Source organism: Neolamprologus multifasciatus, chromosome 7 (genome assembly GCF_963576455.1).
Source record: "Neolamprologus multifasciatus chromosome 7, fNeoMul1.2, whole genome shotgun sequence".
Lineage (NCBI taxonomy): Eukaryota > Metazoa > Chordata > Actinopteri > Cichliformes > Cichlidae > Neolamprologus > Neolamprologus multifasciatus.
This window is the reverse complement of record NC_140445.1, coordinates 32,503,195-32,525,872: the sequence shown is the minus strand read 5'-3', so window position 1 is coordinate 32,525,872 and position 22,678 is coordinate 32,503,195. Positions and strand designations below refer to the sequence as shown.

At 39.1% G+C, this 22,678-nt stretch overlaps 1 protein-coding gene across 2 annotated transcripts in view; it reads left to right on the top strand.

Moving 5' to 3' along the window:
• The window catches only part of lrrtm4l1 (leucine rich repeat transmembrane neuronal 4 like 1), a 55,307-nt gene extending 33,419 nt beyond the window's left edge, over nucleotides 1-21,888 (top strand). For both annotated transcript variants that reach the window (XR_014875023.1, XM_085165912.1), the window contains exon 3: nucleotides 21,212-21,888. Coding sequence is in view for 1 of the 2 variants with exons in the window: in XM_085165912.1 (XP_085022038.1) it covers nucleotides 21,212-21,277 (66 nt within the window). In the remaining variant the exon portion in view is untranslated. The remainder of the gene's footprint in view (nucleotides 1-21,211) is intronic.
• The last annotated feature ends 790 nt before the right edge of the window (nucleotides 21,889-22,678 follow it).

Here is a 22,678-nt window from a genome sequence, read left to right as displayed (position 1 = left end):
AGACAGAAGCAACAACAAGGCTTGTCTTCACAGATGAACTGGGAGATTAAACATTAACTCCAATTTAAGATTACCAAATTAACTATTATTAACCAAATTACCTATTAGCTCCACTAGTCTGAGAAGAGATATGGATTTTATGATGGCTGTAGATGCTTTTGCACAGAAATAAATGCTTGTTTGTGCAGCAAGACAGCCCACATTGTTACTGTGTGTTCATGACTGTTTAATAACTATTTGTCAGACTCTGTGTTTGACATGTTTTTAGACTTTCAGTGTGGGAATCAGTGACAGCTGATAGAGCAGCAGACTGATGGCTTTGGTGGGAATATGTATCATGTTTTCTTAGAATTCTCTAGAGAGGGGGAAAAAAGATTGCCTTTTAGCGATGCTGTTTGGCTGATTGTGCTTATTAAATCCTGCATTGATACATTCATTTGGAGTGAAACTACCAGTTTAACTGCACTCATCTCTGCTTAGGTTTTGGATTAATGCCGAACACCTGGCCGATATCCAGTATCTGGTACATTTTAACGAAAGAGGACTGAGTAGTCAGGTTGATGCTAACATTAAACTCAGGTAATTTCTCTACTTATAAAGCTAACATTCCTGATACAGATGATAGATGGTTTTCCTACCTCATCCTCAACTGATATCCTGTTAGACATCCTTGTTGGTAACAGATGGGGCTAGGGATGAGCATCAACTGCTGCAATAGTTTTTCTGGATTTTTGTAGCTGGACAGTCAGAGGACATTGTCACAGAGATTGCATGAGATGTTAGGAAAAATCAGTTTGCAACAATGCATATGAAGGGGGACAAGTGCAACCCAACATCTTTGGATATCGCTTAAGGGAAATGTATAACAGAATAGCCCACCCATGACGCAGATTTACTACCATTAATGCTAGTTTTAAAACTGCATTTTCCAGGTATGTAGGTCATTGGGAACAACATCTAAATTCAATTTCCTTGAATTTTCCTATATCATTATAGCCTTACCTTCTAGTCACTTCATAAAGTATTCGCTTATGTGACAGCAGCAAGACCAGGTAAGAGTTTAAGCATTTTACTGAGGTAAAGATGGGTTCAGTACACAAAAAAAGAGTAGACCAAGGCAAAAAAGAATGAGACAGAACTGTGTCAAATATATGGGGAAGCTAAGGCTAATAAACTGCTGGAACTGAAAGAATATATCTAATGATTGGACAGAGGTATGGGGAAAATACAGTTTAAATATACAGGGGAGACAGTTGCACACATGTGCAATGTGCTAGGGTGGAGTAGGCAGTGATGCAGGAAGGTGGCACAGGAGGGCAGTAAGTAGGGAGAGTTAGGAATCATGCCAAGCCTTCACATTATGGCGTTATTTTTGTGCCACTATTCTGAGCGCACGTTAAAAAAAAAAAAAAAATGTGAGCGCACGTAAAAAAATTTTTACAGGTGCAAGTGTTGCATTTTGAGGAGAAATTTATTTCAAGCGAAGAAAACCTAAATTTGAGTGAACAACATTCATTGCTGCATGCAAAAAAATGTATTTCAGTGTTTGCTATTATCCATACACACACACACACACACACACACACACACACAATAGCAGCCCCTCTCGCTCAGTTTTTGCATTTGCGCTCGCTCGCAATGTGTTGCTTGCGCTCTCAACATTTCTGCCCATGCGTGCTCAACTCCTTCTGTACACCGTAAGGCTGCCACGATTACGTCGACTATCAAAATCGTCAACGACTGATTTAATAGTCGACGGGTCGTTTGAAGCTTTGTAAGATCACAAAAGACGCAGGAATAAGTAGTAGGATTTGTGTTTTTCTAAAGGTCTTTCAAAGGTTTTCCTTGGATATTGGCTGGGTTTTTTTTGTTTTTTTGTTTGTTTGTTTTTTAGTGTAATAACGGACTGAAACAGAAGATGGCAGCACTGCATGTACAAGGATGCCAGCTGCTGTTAAACCCCGAAGAAGAAGAAGTAGCTCTGTCCCAGAATTCATAGCGCAGCCCAGCTCAGTTTCCAACAATGGCGGCAGCTACTTAGTTTTAATATTACTCTTATTATTCTTTCTGGGTCACAAAATAAATGTTTAACATATTTTCAGGCGAGAATGTAGCTGTGTAAACCTCAAATATCTGCTCAGTTTATCAAGACACCACATATTTTCAAAAGCGCTCCGACGTTTTCGGAGACGTCTGTTACCCACTAGCTCGATAGCTAGCCGGGGGCAAAGCTCACTAGAGCCCGTGAGAACACCGGACTCCCGGCAAATCGTTTTCAAACCCACCGCCATCTTTCGCTACTCAGGTTAAATGTATATAAGTCACTTAGATAACTTAAAAATGTTGTTGTTTGGCTTTTTTTTTAGTATTTTATTTGTTCCTGAGTAAATCGGTTTGGCTGAGATTAAAGTTATAGTTTTTACACAGCTGAATAAATGTCAAGCAGACAACTGATTATCAGAAGTGTGAGATGCTCGAGAATATACTCCGGTGTCCCGTTATATTTTAGATAGCAAGGAGTTTATTAAACTTCACCGAAACAATCTGCAGATTTTATTTAAATTTAATAAACTATCATCTTGTCTTTATTTTTAGTTAGCACATACCTGAAACACTTAAAGCTGTAAGCTAATGATAGTTATATAAGAGCAGATGCTGCTGGTGCAATAAGCTGTACGTTTTACGTCCAATGGATGATGATCTGATTAGTCGACTAATCGCAAAAATAATCGGTGACTAGTCGACTATCAAAATAATCGTTTGTGGCAGCCCTAGTACACCATTATATTTGTGCCACAAAACCAGCCAATCACAGACTTGGATGCAAAAATATCTGATTGGCTGTTCTGGTCTCCAATCAGCCCGAAATGATGAAATGCAGTATCCCAGAATCCATTTCGTCCAAAACTCAAATGAGGCAGTGGCGGAGGAACACAGAGTGGCGGCGTTTGAAATATTACTCTTTCTGTGTCACAAAATAAACGTTTTAAGATATTTTCATGTGAGAATGGTGCTGTGTAAACTTCAGGGTGAGGATGCCCGTGGGTAACAGGCATCTCCAAAAACATTAGAGCACTTGTGGAAATATGTGATGTCTTGATAAATCGAGCAGATATTTGAAGTTTATTTGAAGTTAGGCTGGCTTTGTGGCACAAATATAACGGTGTACAGAAAGAATTGAGCGCGCATGGGCAGAAATGTTGAGAGCGCGAGCAACACGTTGAGAGCGCGAGCAACACGTTGAGAGCGCGAGCAACACGTTGAGAGCGCGAGCAACACGTTGAGAGCGCGAGCAACACGTTGAGAGCAAGCGCAAATGCAAAAACTGAGCGAGAGGGGCTGCTATTGTGTGTGTGTGTGTGTGTATGGATAATAGCAAACACTGAAATACATTTTTTTGCACGCAGCAACAAATTTTGTTCACTCAAATTTAGCTTTTCTTTGCTCAAAATAAATTTCTCCTCAAAATGCAACACTTGCACCTGCAAACTTATTTTACGTGTGCTCAGAATAGTGGCACATTTTACTTCTTACCCACATTTTAGTGTTTAATTTTAAAATGACTAAATTCATACACCTTGCACATCTTCACTTGACAGCTCACAATTTCAAAGTGAAATTGAGACAAAACCTGAAATTTCTTGTTTACAAATTGTTTGAGATTAAATTAGTACTTGAAGACCCTTTGTCAACCATTTCTGTCATCAGTCTTTTAAAATAAGTCTCCATAGGCTTTTCACACCTGAAATTGTGCAGTTTATGACATTCTTCCAGACTGATATTGTCAAAGTGCTTGGAAACGTCCAGCTCCAGGTCTCAAATGTTCCCTCTGGGTTTTAGTTGGGCCTCTTATGGACAAAACGAGACTTTTCTCAATTTAGTGGCCAAATTAAATGGACCGCTTTCACTGTGTCCCTATGGGTGAGATCCACACCCATAGTATCATGCTGCCACATGCTTCATCCAAATATTTCAGTTTCTGACTCAATGGTTTTCCTCATGCTCATAGAGTTGTTTTAAATGCTCGCACTCATGATAAAGTATTTATTGATGGCGAGTTGTTGACATGGTCATCCTTGTGTCAGGTTATTTTGTCTCTGCAGAGAATTTCTGAAACTCTATTAGCGTGAATGTGACTGTTCTTGGTTTTTACTCTGATGAAGTATGTCGTTTCTAAGTGCTCCTATGAATACTCAGCTTTAGAATTTATTTCAGCCCTTCCCCTAATGTGTGTTTCACAAATTCATTGTGCCATTTCATTTTTTTTCTTGACACGCATCCTTTTATACACACTTGTGTACTTTTCTAAAGAATTTAATTAGCCACAGTGGAACTTTTAATTTAGTTCTTGTCACATCTCAAGTATAATTGAAGCAAAGACGATACACCTGACTATAATTTGGAGAGCCCTGGGGTTTGATTGTTGTAAATAAGAAATTTTATTTTTTTTAAGTGTGTTGATTATACATTACCGATATATAGACTATAGGTTATTTAACATACATTATTGTTTAGAAAAGTTTGAAAAATTGCTTATCACCATATAGTGTGATGTTTAAAAAATGATAAAAAATGATTTGCTGCTGCTTTAGCTCACGTGGTTGAGGAGATGACACATGATTTTGCTGACCATTTCACTTTTGTCATTCCCTCTTGCTCGCTCCTTACTTTGCTGTCTACTCTTGACTTTTCTGTCCAATAAAGGCAAAAAGAATCAAATTAAAAATAACATATATGTACAAATGTATTATGTATATGTTGCAATTTCAAATCAAACAGTACAAATTCACTTTTCAAAGATGGAGGAAACATTCAAGTCAATAAACAATCCAGTGGGCTCAGTGAAGACAGCAGTTAATAAGGTTAAGAATGCGCAAAAGCTAAAACAAAAATACCCTAATGTTTAGTTTTTGTTTTTTAAATTCTTTTTGTCACCATTTTTGCAGTTGTTGCTACAGGGTTGTTTGCCAGAAGTTGGCATATGTCACCATTGTCATGTAGAGGATTCTTTGTAATCGCATTAGTTTTGGTTCTGCACGATGAGGTGGAGTGGAGAGTAGTAGATCTTGTGGTAGGGTAGTTTTATGGTTCTGACCTAAGCAGTTTCAAGAGCATCCAGCTGTGCTTTCTATAACCAGCTCCAAGGTTTTGCTGAAATTTAATAAGTAGTAGTTAGCTGTGTAACATAGTACCTTGCCACTCCCAACTAGGCCATTTGATCAATGATTGTGAAACGATATGCTGCTGCAGTATCATCAGCGCACATCAGTCCAGCAGAAACACATTGGATTTACCCTGGAATGAGACAAATGTATTTTTAATTAAAATCTAAATCAGTAAATTGGAATTTATTTGAAAAGGGGTTCTATTTTATCACGTGCCTCTATGATGAAATAAAAAGACAAGCAATTCTGTCATTAAGTTTTCAATTTGTTACCATTTGCATTAGTGTTTGGCAGGTTTAACAGGCAGCTGCAGGAGAAGTGTTGTTGAAACTGCTGAGGCTTTACATTCACAGATGAAGGACGAGCGTTAACAAGTGTGACAAGGAGACAGAGAAAGTAACCATATGTGTTCTGACAACGGAAGGTAGAGAAAAGGAGAGTGAGGTGAGTCTGTGCATGCAATAGAGTGAAAGACCCTCTGAAAATCCTGTTGTTCGTGATGCAACACTGTTCTTTATTCTTCTAGTTTAAGTATATTCATGATTCAAGGCAGATAATCACTGAAGCTTTGTGTGATGAAACATACTTCAAAATTAGTCAAATCTTGCAATCTAACCTCGTCACACTTGCCAAGCTGGCCCTTTGGTGTTACCTAATGTGAGCAGCATTCTAAGGCACAGGAAATAATATTGGTGGTATCCAACATTTGGATATGAGACTCAAATGCTGAGATGTAAGAAGATTTTCTGTTTTAAGTCCTGCAGTGAAATAACACAAATAATGTATGACACTGTGGCCACGTCCTTCATTACACTAGCAGAACATTCCTTTTTGAGTATGATTGCTGAGATGATGCATGTAACCTAACAAGGTCAAAAATTATTACTTGCCTTATTTATTTATGTATTATTGTTTGAGATATGTGAAGTCAGATTTATTGCGTGTTACATAATATATACAGAGAAAGACCTGAAGGGAAAAAACCTGCTGCTTCTAATGCGGTCATCCATCACCTGCCTGAATCACAGCTATCATAACATTCAAGCAGAGATAAACATGCATGTGCATACACTTAAATAAATATGCATACACATTGAGATATTTCATTAGGGGTGTGCTCACTTTGCTCCCAGCCACAAATCACTGAACCGGATGTGCTCAGGGAAATCATTGAGCTCTACATTTAGACCATGGATTAAATGCCTCCCTTAATTTGTGCAAATAGAATATTGTTTGTTTGTTTGTTTGTTTTCAACTTCACATGACATAAGAACAGTTTACTCTTACTTCTGGTTGTACTGGCCTACTTCAAAGTGGATATCTTTACTGTGCAGTACTATGCAAAAATGTTGAGCCACACCTTGTTTCAGGAGAACAGTTCTCCTGACTTTCTAAAGGTCTTTCAAAGGTTTTCCTTGGATATTGGCTGGGTTTTTTTTGTTTTTTTGTTTGTTTGTTTTTTACCCTTTCTCCGTCTCGTCCTTGTGCTTGACCATTTTCAGAGGCATGTTTTTCTTTGTTTGTTAAGCCACTAAATGCTGACTTATGGATCATTCAGACATACTGTAAACAAGGTTACCTAGCTCAACAGATGACCCAATGTTGTGTCTACGAATAACAGACAACTTGGCAAAGAATAGTTTTTATATTTTATCTTTAGATATTTTGATACTGGCAGTTTGTCACAAAAACACACCATTGGTTCCCATTTCTTGAGCTGAAATTATAAAAAATGCCTATGATAACACAGTTCTACAGGCATAAAATTGTATTTCTGCCCCAACAAGGTTGATTCCCAAAAATCTTGTAGTAAAAAATTTGTCATATCATGCCATGGTGCTGTGGGAGTCCCGTGGACAAGTGGAGGATAAAAGAAGCGGTGGCAGGCTTAAACTATTTACAGCAGATGATCAGTATCTGTAAGTCACGTCCTTAAGGAATAGAAAAAGTGCAATAAAGAACTGACATCAGACCTGAAAGATGCATCTGTTGGCCCATCTACAGTTTGCTGAAGCCTAACCAGAAATGGTATCATGGCAGCTGTCAAGAAGTCATTCTTAAGGAATGAATTTTCTGTCCAGAAGAACTGGACTGACAGTCAATGGCAACAACTCCTATGGAGTCATGAATCCAAATTTTACATTTATACATTTCAAGTCACTGTAAACATGTATGGATGAGGTGTACAACAGTGAATGTCGGCAGCCTTGTGTTAACAAAATAAAATAAAATAAATATTGTATGCGCTGTATTTCCAGTGGTATTGTGAATCTTGTCAAGACTGAACGCAGAACAATACGATCAGATTTTGACCCACAATACAGTGCCATCTGGAAAGCATCTGACTGGCAGAAGCTTCATTTCTCAGTTTGCAAACATATTGCCAATACAATAAAAGCATACCTGAATAGAAAAATAAATATAGAATGGAATGCAATCAGGCATGAATTTCTTCCCTGGACCTCGACATTATTGAAGCAGTGTGGAATCATCTAGACACAGAATGGAACAAAAGGCAGACAGTTTCTTTGAATATTGTCCAAGAACTACTTAGTGCTTAAAGAAATTACAAGGTTATTTCAAAATATGTACTTCAAAGTTGCTTGTTTGTTTGTTTGTTCTTTTACATTTGTATAAACTCTGTTTTTGCTTTATATACAGTATGTGTAGTTACCCAGATCCCAATATTTCTATGTAACACTGTGAGCAACAAGTCACATTTGACAGACCTTGCTAAAAACTAAATTAGAGGTCCTTAATGGATGAATTTCAAGTCACTGGTGGAGAGTCTATTATTTTACCTTTTATCTTTTATTTCTATTGAACACTGTTATATAAAGAGAGCATCCTAATTACTTGTCTAAGGAGCTTGGAAAGAAAAGCGTCTGGACTTCTTTAAGTTGCTTGAAGACGTTTCAACTCTCATCCAAGACGCTTCTTCAGTTCTAAGGTCAAATGGTGGAGAGTCCCAGATTTAAGGTCTGTGGGACTAACCCACCCTATCATGTGATTTCCTGAGGTCAGAAATCACATGATTGGGTGGGGCTAGGTTTCACATTGAGCTCACCCGAAACCTTGGCTGATTGTGACCTACACCCATTTTCACACCTTGGCTCATGTCATTAGGTAGAAGATCAATAGGGGGTCCATTGTCCCTCTCTGTGGGAAACTCCCACAGAGCTTAAATCTGGGACTCTCCACCATTTGACCTTAGAACTGAAGAAGCTTCTCGGATGAGAGGGGAAACGTCTTCAAGCAACTTAAAGAAGTCCAGACGCTTTTCTTTCCAAGCTCCTTAGACTACGATGACTTGGATGACTGAGAACCTTCACAGACATCCTAATTACTTCAAACCATCTACAGATATCTTTGTTTACAGTGGCTTTTATATTGTCATGTTCATGCAGAATTAGTATTGCAAATATTAACCAAGAAAGACGATTGGTTCCTAAAGAATAAGAGGATTGAGTATTTGTTTGTGTTCCAGAAAGAAAGTCAGACTAAGGGCTTTTTGTAAGTATTCATGCTGTAGAGATCAAGAGCTTATATGGGCATTAGCTCCCCAGAAAGAGCTCCCCTGTTTAATTGTTATTGTGTTTTGTTCTTTGTTTTTCTTTGAGTAAAAATATGCCTGGTTGTGGTGCTTTAATTTTCCTGCCTTGTTGATGATTAGAGGTGTTCCATTCATGTACATGAACACACAAGAGTGGCTATTTTCATACATAAACTTATAACTGAAAATTAAACTATATATCCTTTGTCTCATTAACTTTACATTTCACAATTGGCACATTCTGTCAAGTTCATATTGTCTGCCTGCCTTTGAGGGACTTTGAGGGAACATGCAACTTCACACAAACAGGGCGGAGAATTAGAACAGGGTAATTGGTGCTCAGAGTGGAGTAAGAAGCTTGTGATCCTTTTGAGTGTGGCAGGCAAATGTCGGTGTTACTTCCAGCTGTCCTAACTGAGAGCAAACTAATTACATCATGTTTGCACAATGCTAATTAGTATCCTAATTAAAAACATAACCGCTTTAGTGGGGGGTGGATGAAAGTAGGTTCAGCTCTGGACATGTAACCTGTGTTCTTGAAAAGACCAGGACTTAGTCTTAAAAGTGCTCATTTGTTCACTGGTATGCCTATGTAGCATAAGAGAAACATTTATAATTATGAAGCTTTTAATGATGGTGTTTTTTAGTAGGTTTTTTCTATGCAATTATATACAAGCAGAGAAAGAGTTGTGTGAGTTTGCCACGCTGTTTTCAGAGTTTCATTAAAATTACTTTTCTTTGTTTGTTTTTCAGTACAAATACATGGATTTAAATTCTTTTTCTCGCATGCTTCAGCCACACACAAACACTATTTATTTATTTACTTACTTATTTATAAGTAACTCAGTACAGTTTATTTATAGAATATTTTTCACAGACATAAAGTGCCTTACAATAAAATAAGCAAATGCTAGGAGTAACCACAATAAAATATGAAAGCTAATAGAATTACACTTTAGTAGAAATACAAAACCATATTTTAAAAAACAAAAACAAAAAGGATTTAAAAAAGAAGGCCTGGTTAAAGGGAGAAGTTTTGAACGGAGTCCACAGAGTCAGACGCATCTCTCCAAAAGTTGATTCTGTTCATCTGGACGTAGCGTTTTGTGGGAGAAACGTTTTGTCACTCATCCAAGTGACTTCTTCAGTCTCAGCTGACTGCAGGTTTCCCCAATCTTATAAACACACATTTGCATAATGACTGAAACCAGCCCACTGAAAGAACAATGGGCTTGGAGGTCAGTTCCTTAATGCTAATTATACAAATTCCTTAATCTTAATTATGCAAATTCTCATGACCATTGATCAACAACCACTGACCAGTGGTGGTGTAGGTGTACATAGACTGCAGAGTCCTGGCCTGATGAGGTAGCTCTTCTGTGTTGTGCCATCTGCTTCGCCAAAGGTTGTTTGGTTTCCCCGATGTATAAATCCTGGCAATCCTCCTGGCACAACACAGAAGAGCTACCTCATCAGGCCAGGACTCTGCAGTCTATTTACACCTACAGGCCAGTGGACACTCTTTCAATGATGAGGATGTACACATCCTGGACAGGGAGGAACGCTGGTTTGAGTGCGGAGTCAAGGAAGCCATTTACGTGAAAAGGGAAAGACCATCTCTGAATCGAGGACGGGGCCTAAGGGTACATCTTTCGCCATCTTAAAATGCTGTGATTGCAGCCATTCCCCAACGCTCTGTGAATGGTACTCATGGCCATTGATCAGTGGGTTTTGGTCAGTGGTTGTTGATCAATGGTCATGAGAATTTGCATAATTAAGATTAAGGAACTGACCTCCCAGCCCATTGTTCTTTCAGTGGGCTGGTTTCAGTCATTATGCAAATGTACTGTTTATAAGATTGGGGAAACCTGGAGTCAGCTAAGACTGAAGAAGTCACTTGGATGAGTGACGAAACGTTTCTCCCACAAAATGCTACGTCCAGATGAACAGAATCAACTTTTGGAGATTTACTACCTGGATGATTGAGCATGTATCAAGAAAGAGTCAAATGTAGTTGAAGTCGTAGACTATTCCAAAGTCTAGATGCTGCAGTCTGTTTCCTCTAGTCTTAAATCTCGAATCTCTCCAGCGTGTCCTGAGTCTGCCCTGGGGCCTCCTCCCGGTGGGACATGCCTGGAAAACCTCGCCCAGGGGGCATCCTTGTCAGATGCCCAAACCACCTCAACTGGTTCCTTTAGCAGCAGCGGCTCTACTCTGAGCCCCTCCCGAATGACCGAACTTCTCACCCTATCTCTAAGGGAGAGGCCAGCCACCCTTCGGAGGAAACCTATTTCCGCTGCTTGTATTCACAATCTCGTTCTTTCGGTCACTACCCACAGCTCGTGACCATAGGTGAGGGTAGGGACGTAGATTGACCGGTAAATTGAGAGCTTCGCTTTTATACTCAGCTCTCTTTTCACCACAACAGACCGGTACAGCGTCCGCATCACTGCAGCCGCTGCGCCAATCCATCTGTCGATCTCCAGCTCCCTTCTCCCATCACTCGTGAACAAGACCCCGATATACTTAAACTCCTCCACTTGGGGCAGGGTCTCGTCCCTGACCCGGAGTGGACACTCCACCCTTTTCCGGCTGAGGACCATGGCCTCAGATTTGGAGGTGCTGATTCTCATTCCCACCACTGAAAGTATGAGAATTTTAAAATTAATTCTCAAAATACCTGGAAGCCAATGTAGAGAGTTTAAAATTAGGGTAATGTCAACTTGTTTGCTAGATCATGTAATGAGTGTGGCTGCAACATTTTGTATCACTTAGAGGTGGGAAAGAGATGATTTATCTAATATGGTAAATAGGGTATTACAGTAATCTAGATGCAATGACACAAATGCATGAACAATTTTCTCCAATTCAGGGGAACAGACTATAGCTCCTAAATTAGTGTCCCCTAAGTGAGAGAAAGAGAGGAATGTGATCAAATATTTCACTGAGATTGTGAACACTGGAGTTCGCAGATGAACAAAAGGAAGCAATCACTGCACTCTTTCTTAAAAGCTTTTCAGGAGGAGCCATAATCATGACCTCAGTCTTATTGGAATTTAACACAAGGTCATTGTTGGAGAGCCAGTCAGTTATCTGGGATAAAAAGAGAACTAGGTTGGACAGCATATTCAGCTGGTGAGGCTCAAGACATATGCAGCTAAATGTCTTTTGCATAAAAATGATAAGAAATGCCAAAAAAAATTGAGATGCTGGCTAAAGCAAGGATCTAAAAAGAGAATAATAACTGGTCTCGGATTGAGCCTTGCAGAACCCCAAAGGTCAGAGAAGAGTTAAAGGAAAACTTCCTTACCCTAACAGAAAAAGCCCTTTAAGACAAATAGGACAATATTGTCAACCGCATCAAATTCTATATGATTATAGACTGTAAATAAAAAAGCCTGATTGGACAGGCTTTGACTAATAGAAGCACAGTGCAAGTTCTAAATTTGATTGCATAAATGAATATTTTTAACGTATTAGACATCCCATTGTGAAAAAGAAAAATCAATTGTAAAAAAAATTTTTTTTACAATTTGTTGTAAAAAAAAAACAAAGGCAGCACCAGCAGCGGCTGTGTGTCTTCTGAGTGACACTGCAAAGCTGGATTTCCAACCAGAAAGGTTGTTAGAGACAGGGCTTTGGGGAGGTTAACTGAGCACTATCCTGTTCTGATTTTGACACACAGTATGCGCTGTGTGTCAAAATCAGAACAGCTGTGTGCCGTAGGCCTAGGTGCAGCTCTGGCTGCTTCAGACCTCAGATACATGAGAAGAGAACGAGGCAGAGAAAAAGATGGAATAAGTAAGCCCACCTTAATTAGGGTACATAAGTGGATAGAATATATTTTGTCTGGGTTTTTTTTGTTTTGTTTTGTTTTGTTTTTGGCTCTTTCAGGTCATTTTTATACACTTTTTATACATTTTTATTTTTATACCACAGTCAAATACTGTGGTAAACAATCAAGGCATGATTTAAATGCAGAACTTTAGGATCAATTAAAGTGCTTTAACAAAAGTACTGTGTTAACTGTTTAGGAATTATTTCCATTTATGTACAAAGTCCCACATTTTCAGATTATCCAATTATACAAACCTGCCTAATTTGAAATATATAGGTTTTTGTCCAGGTTTTTTTTTTCCCCACTTGGAATAACCTTAAATTCTCTGGACTTCATACATGAGAGCATCTATCAATTGCAGATTTTGACAGCGACTTTGCCAAAGGATTATGTGATCATTCACTTTAGTTTTCTATAATGATCTTCCAGGCCTTTGGGTGTTAATCAGCTGGCTAGTACATGCCATTTTTTCCCTTCTTTGCACCAGATTGTTTATCTACTCCTACAGTTTTATATCTCTTTGTCTTTTGGTCTAAAGATGTCCTCCTTCGCTTGTATTTCATCACTATACAGCTCTTCACAGATACTTCCAGTGAACAGCTACCAAATGCAAATTGGCAGCTTCTGATTCCAAATGCTTGGAATCAACTCAGGATCATTTATCCGCTTAATTTGTCCCAAGATAATACGTGGCAATATAAGTGGTTGTGAAACTGCTTGTCATTCAATTGTATGACTATGTTTGAGTGGACTTTAATTCCAAAACATTTAATAGAATACTTTTGTTTAAACCCCTGAAATAGAAACTGACATCTGCCCACCACAGAGCATATATATAGAGAGAATATAAATAGCATATTACAGAGGACTGATATTTTCATAGAAATGCATTTTAAGTCACATTTTCTTTTGTTGATTGTCTGGAATTTTTTTCAGAATTATATTTTAACTTTAATGGAAACCCATCCTCTTTTCATCCTGCACCCATATGATTTTGCAACTATGATTCTAACACAAATCAAATAGCCAAATAATGAAGTCATTTGGCAGCACTTTGTTTACAGAGCATGGTTTCAGATAATATTCTGCAAGAATGAGTAACAAAAACACCAGCAACCATACAGCCAATATTCACAACACAACTCACTCTCACAGCACTCACAGCCAGTACATTCCCTCACAACATAAAGTGTCAATTATAAATCCTAACTAGTGATCAAGAATATAGGTTTTACAGGTGTATGTGGGTGATGCAAGTGTGTGTGTGTGTGTGTGTGTGTGTGTGTGCGCAAGATATGATATAGGAATTCTGAAATCGGCAGTCACAAACCCACAGAGATGGGGGTTATGCAGTGGGTCGGTGTGAAAGTTAAGAGAGAGAGGATTTTGGAACTAGACCGGAAACTTTGGATTCGCTAGGTCTCTAAAATGAAATTATTGTACTGGCTTTCTTCTGACACTGAGGTCCAAATGCTGAAAAAAGCAATTGCATGTCAGTGAACAGAGATGAAAGACAGAAGCAAGCCTAATATGAAAGCACTTCACAGCGTGTAGAAAGCTTGCTCAAAGGTTGGATTAAAACACCTGTCAGTCCATGATGAAAATCATAAAACAATCCTTGGAAACCCATATTGCCTTCAAAAAACTAGATTAAAGGTTTGAATACTATTAAAACTGTAGGCCTAGTATATCAAATTATGATTTTGGAACTAGATTAGATGTATTTGTAGCCTTAAAAAACTACAAAAATGTGCTGCAGTTTATTATAGCATCCCCTTTGTGCTGTTTTTGAAGTCTGTTCAGTCTGTTAAATTAGTGTCAAGATTTTAGCTTTGCATTCTATCTGAATCTAATATTCATCCACACGTATTTTAGACTGTTTAAATTATATACTGAAATTAAATATAACTGATCATTCAAAACCAGCAGGCTCAAATATAATTAACCTTTATTTTCAAATCTTGTAGTTACAACGCCAGATGAAATGAAACATGACTTTCACCATGGATTTGATTTTTGTGCCAAGATCACAAAGTACAAAACACAAAAATAAATACATAGAGATACATAAGAACTGTTTATCAAACGTTGAATAAATACATCTGTACACACTTTAACAACTTAGTCATTTTTGGAACAACTAATTTCCCACTGCTAATCAAATACAGAAGGCCATAGAAACTCTTAACCACTTGTGCAATTTAGGCATACGCTGTCATTGGTTGAAAGGCAGGGTATACTGTGGACAGGTTGCTAGTCCATCACAGGGCTAATACATAGACACAACCACATTCACACCTATGACCAATTAAGAATCACCTCTTAACCTTGTATACATATCTTTAGACTGCGTTTGGAAATCAGAATATCCAGAGAGAACCCATCCAGGCTTAGGGGGAACATACAAACTCCACACCAGAAAGCCCCAGCCAGCAGATTGAAACCCAGAAACCTTCTTGCTATCTTGAATTTATTCATAGCTGTGTTAGAGTAGTGCAATACTTATTTTACTCAAAAAAGAAAGCATACAAGCAAAGGGATCACATTTATGGGCTCTGGTTGTATCCATAATTTTTCAAGAAATTATTAAGTCACACTTACATTGATTATGAAATACTCTTGTACAAGCAGGCTTCATCTGAAAATTAATATCACTGTTATTGAGAGTGACAGTAAAAGATTAGAGTAGAGTAGAGTACTGGGGATCAACAATATCATCTACAACTGTTTAGTACATGAGTTGGAATGTGGGACTTGATTCACTATAAATAAATCACGAGCCTTCATACAGTACTACTTTTGGGGACATGCTTTGTTTCAAAGTAATGGTAAATGGCCTGTATTTGTATAGCGCTTTATTTAGTCACTATGGACCCCAAAGCGCTTTACACTACATTCAGTCATTCACCCATTCACGCACACATTCACACACTGGTGATGGCAAGCTACATTGTAGCCACAGCTGCCCTGGGGCAGACTGACAGAGGCGAGGCTGCCAGACACTGGCGCCACCGGGCCCTCTGACCACCACCAGTAGGCAATGGGTGAAGTGTCTTGCCCAAGGACACAATGACCGAGACTGTCGGAGCCGGGGCTCAAACCTGCAACTTTCCGATTACAAGACAAACTGTCAACTCTTGAGCCACAATCGCCCTGAGTAATGCCACTACAGCAGACAGCCCTAGGTTTCTGTGCCAGGCCTATTCACAATGTTACTCCTTGAGAGGATGAACCATACACATCACTTCTGTCCCCATATATCTGTATAGGGGGACTGATGAGGTTGGTGCTACAAAAGCCAAGCCATCTCTGTCTGTGTATTCAGGGGAAACTGTCCATTTTGAAACCACCAGGATCAACGCCAGCTTCTTATGTCTTCTTTTCTGAACAACTAGCAGGACTGCACAAGCATCCAAGAGGGTGGATGGTTATGGGTTGGCAAGAGATCTAAAATGACAAAGTAGACGTGTCATTTGGATAAAAAAAAAAAAAAGAAATCTTCCTCAAATTTTTGGATTCTCTTTTGGACTATCTTATCGCCTACTGGCTTTTCTGTGGACATTAAGTTTGTCAGTTCAGATGCCTGGAAAGGGCTGCAATGTGGGGGAGATTTTGTGTGTGTGTGTGTGTGTGTGGCACAGTGAAATAGGTTCTCTGTGATTTTTAGTTGTAAGTAAACAGCAGCTACACTTCTACCACATATTGCAATTTTTCAGTGGTGGGAGGCAGGGACCCCTGAATATAGAATTTATTGAGCTTTTTCCCACCTTTTTTAAACTCCGAGAAAGCTACTAGAAAAAAGAAAGCACACCAACGTACAGTGGGGCAAAAAAGTATTTAGTCAGCCACCGATTGTGCAAGTTCCCCCACTTAAAATGATGACAGAGGTCAGTAATTTGCACCAGAGGTACACTTCAACTGTGAGAGACAGAATGTGAAAAAAAAATCCATGAATTCACATGGTAGGATTTGTAAAGAATTTATTCGTAAATCAGGGTGGAAAATAAGTATTTGGTCAATAACAAAAATACAACTCAATACTTTGTAACATAACCTTTGTTGGCAATAACAGAGGTCAAACGTTTACTATAGGTCTTTTCCAGGTTTGCACACACAGTAGCTGGTATTTTGGCCCATTCCTCCATGCAGATCTTCTCAAGAGCAGTGATGTTTTGGGGCTGTCGCCGAGCAACACGGACTTTCAACTCCCGCCACAGATTTTCTATGGGGTTGAGGTCTGGAGACTGGCTAGGCCACTCCAGGACTTTCAAATGCTTCTTACGGAGCCACTCCTTTGTTGCCCGGGCGGTGTGTTTTGGATCATTGTCATGTTGGAAGACCCAGCCTCGTTTCATCTTCAAAGTTCTCACTGATGGAAGGAGGTTTTGGCTCAAAATCTCACGATACTTGGCCCCATTCATTCTGTCCTTAACACGGATCAGTCGTCCTGTCCCCTTGGCAGAAAAACAGCCCCATAGCATGATGTTTCCACCCCCATGCTTCACAGTAGGTATGGTGTTCTTGGGATGCAACTCAGTATTCTTCTTCCTCCAAACACGACGAGTTGAGTTTATACCAAAAAGTTCTACTTTGGTTTCATCTGACCACATGACATTCTCCCAATCCTCTGCTGTATCATCCATGTGCTCTCTGGCAAACTTCAGACGGGCCTGGACATGCACTGGCTTCAGCAGCGGAACACGTCTGGCACTGCGGGATTTGATTCCCTGCCGTTGTAGTGTGTAACTGATGGTGACCTTTGTTACTTTGGTCCCAGCTCTCTGCAGGTCATTCACCAGGTCCCCCCGTGTGGTTCTGGGATCTTTGCTCACCGTTCTCATGATCATTTTGACCCCACGGGATGAGATCTTGCGTGGAGCCCCAGATCGAGGGAGATTATCAGTGGTCTTGTATGTCTTCCATTTTCTGATGATTGCTCCCACAGTTGATTTTTTCACACCAAGCTGCTTGCCTATTGTAGAGTCACTCTTCCCAGTCTGGTGCAGGTCTACAATTCTTTTCCTGGTGTCCTTCGAAAGCTCTTTGGTCTTGGCCATGGCGGAGTTTGGAGTCTGACTGCTTGAGGCTGTGGACAGGTGTCTTTTATACAGATGATGAGGTCAAACAGGTGCCATTCATACAGGTAACGAGTGGGGGACAGAAAAGCTTCTTACAGAAGACGTTACAGGTCTGTGAGAGCCAGGGATTTTCCTTGTTTGAGGTGACCAAATACTTATTTTCCACCCTGATTTACGAATAAATTCTTTACAAATCCTACCATGTGAATTCATGGATTTTTTTTTCACATTCTGTCTCTCACAGTTGAAGTGTACCTCTGGTGCAAATTACTGACCTCTGTCATCATTTTAAGTGGGGGAACTTGCACAATCGGTGGCTGACTAAATACTTTTTTGCCCCACTGTATGGTGTTGCTTCACTGAATATACCAGTAGTTCCTGCAGAGTTTTTAACAAGCAGGTGAAGAAGTCAAATGCCCCTGCAAATACATTTTGCTCTGGTTTTTAAAAAAAAAAGTCAGCATTGCTCTCCAGCTGTCCTGCTAAACAATGGTGGGAAAGCAACAGGAGAAAAAAATGTAATTTTTTTACAACAAGAAAATATTTAACTGCTTAAGTGAAGTCCGTTTTCTGATGACTGGTGACAAAACCTCTTCATTGCTGTGTAACGGCAACCTTCACTGTTGCTGTGAAGGACGTTAATGATCTTTTCTTTTTTCACCAGTAGAAGTGATTTGAATGATGGAGTCTGGAAACAAAGATATTCTTAGACATCCAGCATGTGAGGCTATAAATCGTATAGCTTTAGAAGCCACTGACCATCTAATGGCTGTTTGCACTGGAAGTGTTTGAAGAGGTATAAGCTTAAGTGTTTATTACAATAGCACTCATTTGCCCAAGCATTTCAAGAAAATCATCTTGAAGGACCATCATGAGTTTTGCAATAGCTCAGCTCAGATGTCAGTAGCCGTGAAGGAAAGTCTGCACTGTGCTAAAAAGAGGACATTTTGCATAATTGCATTGCACAAATGCAAGACAACAACATAAAGCTCATTAATTAACATGTGGAAATTGTGGGCTTTTATCATCAGTCCTCACTTCTGCCATCACTCAGCAAGTTATGTGAAGAATAGCTCTTGAATACAGATTAAAATTACAGCCATTCTGACCAAGTTGTTTCTGGAATGCAAAGTACAGACTTTGCAAACTGTAATCAGTACCACTACAGTTCTGCATCAATTTATATTTGGTTGTGACGTGCTGTTAGGGGACCTCTTTGCCCATCAATGCACAGAGCAGGAGAGCAGCAGCAAAAGCAATAATAGCCCCGGGTAGAGAACAGAGAAGGTATCTGCAACAACAGACTTTGGATAGAGTTACTGTAAGTGTCAAAGTGGCTTGTAGCCACAGCAGCAACTATAGGCACGCTAAAGCAACTTAAAAATGATATGTGCCAATTGGATGCATGGGAGGATATCAACTGAGGGCATTTGTGAGTCTACCAGAATTGCAGGCACATCTGTTACATGCATATTTATGAAGATCTATTCAAGACCTTTCCATATATCTTGCTGACTGATGGCTGAAATTCAGTGCTTGTTTATGCATATATAATTGTATTTTTTTTATAAATCTGTATAGAGTAACTTGTACACATTGCCAGGATTTGATTATGTTTTACAAGATGAACAAATGGCACGCATGTTCTGCATACCATTTGCAATGTGATTAATTAAGTCTGCAATACTGATTAACGGCAGAAATTACTGAGTGGATGATCTGATGGCACAGTACCTGATAGGATTATTTCCTTCCGTTTAGGTGTGTGTCTGCACAGAGTTGTGCACTTTATTGTCTCTGTGTTGCTACACATGTGTTCAGAGATGCACAGTCTGAGGTTTTGCTGCAAGTTGTTTCTGTTTTTGTGCTGTGTTGAAATTGTCTAAGGTATGACAATTTGTGCAGCTGTCTCCACTTCTTTCACATCCACCTGAGAGGTAGATAAAGAGTGGAGTGAAGACTTGTCAGCCTGTTTGATAACGTTTAAATCAAAGTTCTGCTCGGGGCATACTCGTCTGAGCCCTTTGTTACAGAGATCTGCTTCACGCTGACAACAATCTCAGCTTGAGCTGCAAAAAGTTGAGCTGGAATAATTTTGAGCAGATTCAGAAAGCTTTAGAAATTGCTTAGCCTGTCAAAACTCTGAGCATTTTTTTTCTTATTAATGCAATGTGGATTTACCTGTAGCCAAGTCATAAATAGGCTCTTTTAAAGGTTAAGTTGTAAAGGGTCTGAGAAAAAAAAAATGCTCAGAGGCAAAATTGGATAAGGAGGCTGAGTGTGCCTTTGCCTTTTTTTTAGTGTGGAGATCAGTTCATAGCAGGTTAGAGTAAAATGTCAAACAAAATTCTTACTTATTTGCAACATCTCAACAAGGTTGACTTGACCTGTGGGAAAGCACTGACATTTAAACTGTTCCAAATGATTCACCTGTGATGATTTCTAATTTACTTTTTCTAGTGTATCCAATGTGCTGTGTGATAGAAATGAGCCTTTTATTATCCCTGTATTTAGGTGTGACCGTGCACTTATCCCCCAGGGTGCACTCTGCACAGGTCACCAGGTCTATCAGAAAATTAACATGGATAGAAAGACAACTGCTGAGAGCATGACCAAAAGTTGCCTCTGTTCATATGGACTTTTTCAGTGGAAGAAACGCTTCGCCACTCATCCAAGTGACTTCTTCACTCTCAGCTGACTGCAAGTTTCTCCAACCTTATAAACAGTACATTTACATAATGACTAAAACTAGCACGACTAACGAACAATGGCAATGTTCGTCGATGAACCTTATAATAAGGTCCGTCCATAAAACATTTCTCCCACTGAAAACACTATGTCCAGAGGATCAGGAATGAACCTTTTGTGATTTTCTTACCTGGATGATTGAGCATGCATCAAGATACTCAGAGCATGGTGGTGTAGTGGTTAGCACTGTTGCCCCACAATAAGATAGTCCTGCGTTTTAATCATGTCTGGGGTCTTTCCATATGGCATTTACATCTTCTCTCCAGCTACTTCCTCCCACACTCCAAACACACAGATGAGGGATGGATGGATGAATGGATGGATATGTATAATGCAAAAGTTACTCTATATATCTTTTTCAGGAACACGTTGTTCTAAAAACAAGAGTCTGGAAAATAACGGGGGAAATGCTTCTCTTTCAATAACCATAATAATTCATTAAAATTGTTATAATAATTAATCCAGTTGTATGTTAATCATCAAAGAGTAGTAAACAGTTACTAACTAAAGTGAAAAATTTAATATTTTAATTTCAGCTTTAATTAACATTTTCAAAAAGAATACTTGTGTGCTGAGCTGCCTTTTAATCTTTGTGAGACATTTGGGAAGTCACTCCACCTCAGCCTTCTAAGTTATCTAAGCTTATGGGATTTCATCATCTGCTTAATTGCTTACCCTAATTTGCTTTGCTGGCACTGTCACAGCCCCATTGTACTGTTATCAAATCACTGGGCACTGTAATTAACTTTACATTGTAACCACCACCTCTGTAGCTGGTGCAGGCCAACTGTTAAATGGTCTTCATTGTATTTTTTTTCTGTTCTTGCAGAATGAGTATACATGTCCACGCCCCCTACCTGGTGCCTGGTTGGGAGATTTGCCTACCATCCATTAACCCTCAAACGGACTGCTTTCGGATGATGCAGCAAACCACAGAGACGCAAGGAGAGAGACATATACAGAGAACCCACCAGGATCCTACTCCCATAGTTAACATTTAAAGACACACTTACAATGGCATTCCACGCTAACAAAGGCAACCACGGACCAACACAAGGAGATACTACTGTCTTTTTTTTTTCTTAAAATTTTCTAATGTCTTTTCTTGGCCTGTGGTCTTTGGTCATTGGCTTTGCTCCTTTCCATCACATCGCTTCATCACTACACAGATACTGACTCTGATGACTGTGAACATACAGTCTTACTGTATGTTGCACAGTAGACCTTTTGATGAAAACTCATGAGAACTAACTGGATGATTATGAACAACAACCAAGCTTATTGTATAGATATTAACAGCTTATTGTCTCCATGAGGACAACGAGGCACTGTACAAATTCAAGAGGCTTTAAAAAGTGTAAATCGAGCAATGAGTCGTCAATGAAAATGCACTGAACAAGTAATGGTGATTGCTCTGTTAACTAATCTGTGTATAATTTAAACTGGGCTTGCATATTTTGTTTCCATATGAAGCATCATTCTGTCACTTTTCACTTTTTTACTTTTTTTTTTTTAAGAAAGACTATTCAGAGGCTATGATGTAAATGTGCCTCACTGGAGCAGAAAATTTATGGAACGAGTCACTGAGTTTTTAAGCACCTGCCAGTAAAGAGGAAGTCTGTCGTCTGGTGGAAATTAAGTAAGCAGCTGGAATCTCCATTTGAAGCTTGTGGAAAATTGCCTGAAGAAGGCAAACTATCCCCCAGCCAATAACATTTGGTGAAGATGTTTGTTTATTTGCTTTTTTGAAATTATTTTTTTAAGTTGTCATTAACTGCAATCAAACTTCGACTGTCTTGTACGATTTGGAGGACAGCTAGGGCAATCAAACGCAAATGAGGGGATAAAAGAAAAAAAAAAAGGTCCTATCAAGGATAAAATGTGATTTTCTGAAATTATAATGTCGTTAACGTTGTACTTTATATATATAAATATATATATGTGTTTCTGCAGTTTTCAATGACAAATACCAAAGAGCCAAATGGATACTTCTTGGCTTTTGGCTCTCCCAAACAAGAGCCATAACAGATCCAGGAATGGTTCTTTTAAATGAAATAACCCCCCCTCCCCCCAAAAAAATCTTAAGCTAGCCTCAACACCCCTGACGTACAGCAGTGCTCCATTACTGAATCGGCTTTTCTCATGTGTATAATGTGTATGTCTTTGTGGAAAAAAAAAAATCTTACAATTACGGTCTTCATAAGGAAGATAACTCTGAGCACTGCTTTACATTGTATGACTTTTGTTTAATACATGCTTCACTTTCCTTAAGATAATCAGCCCGCCTCTCTCCTCA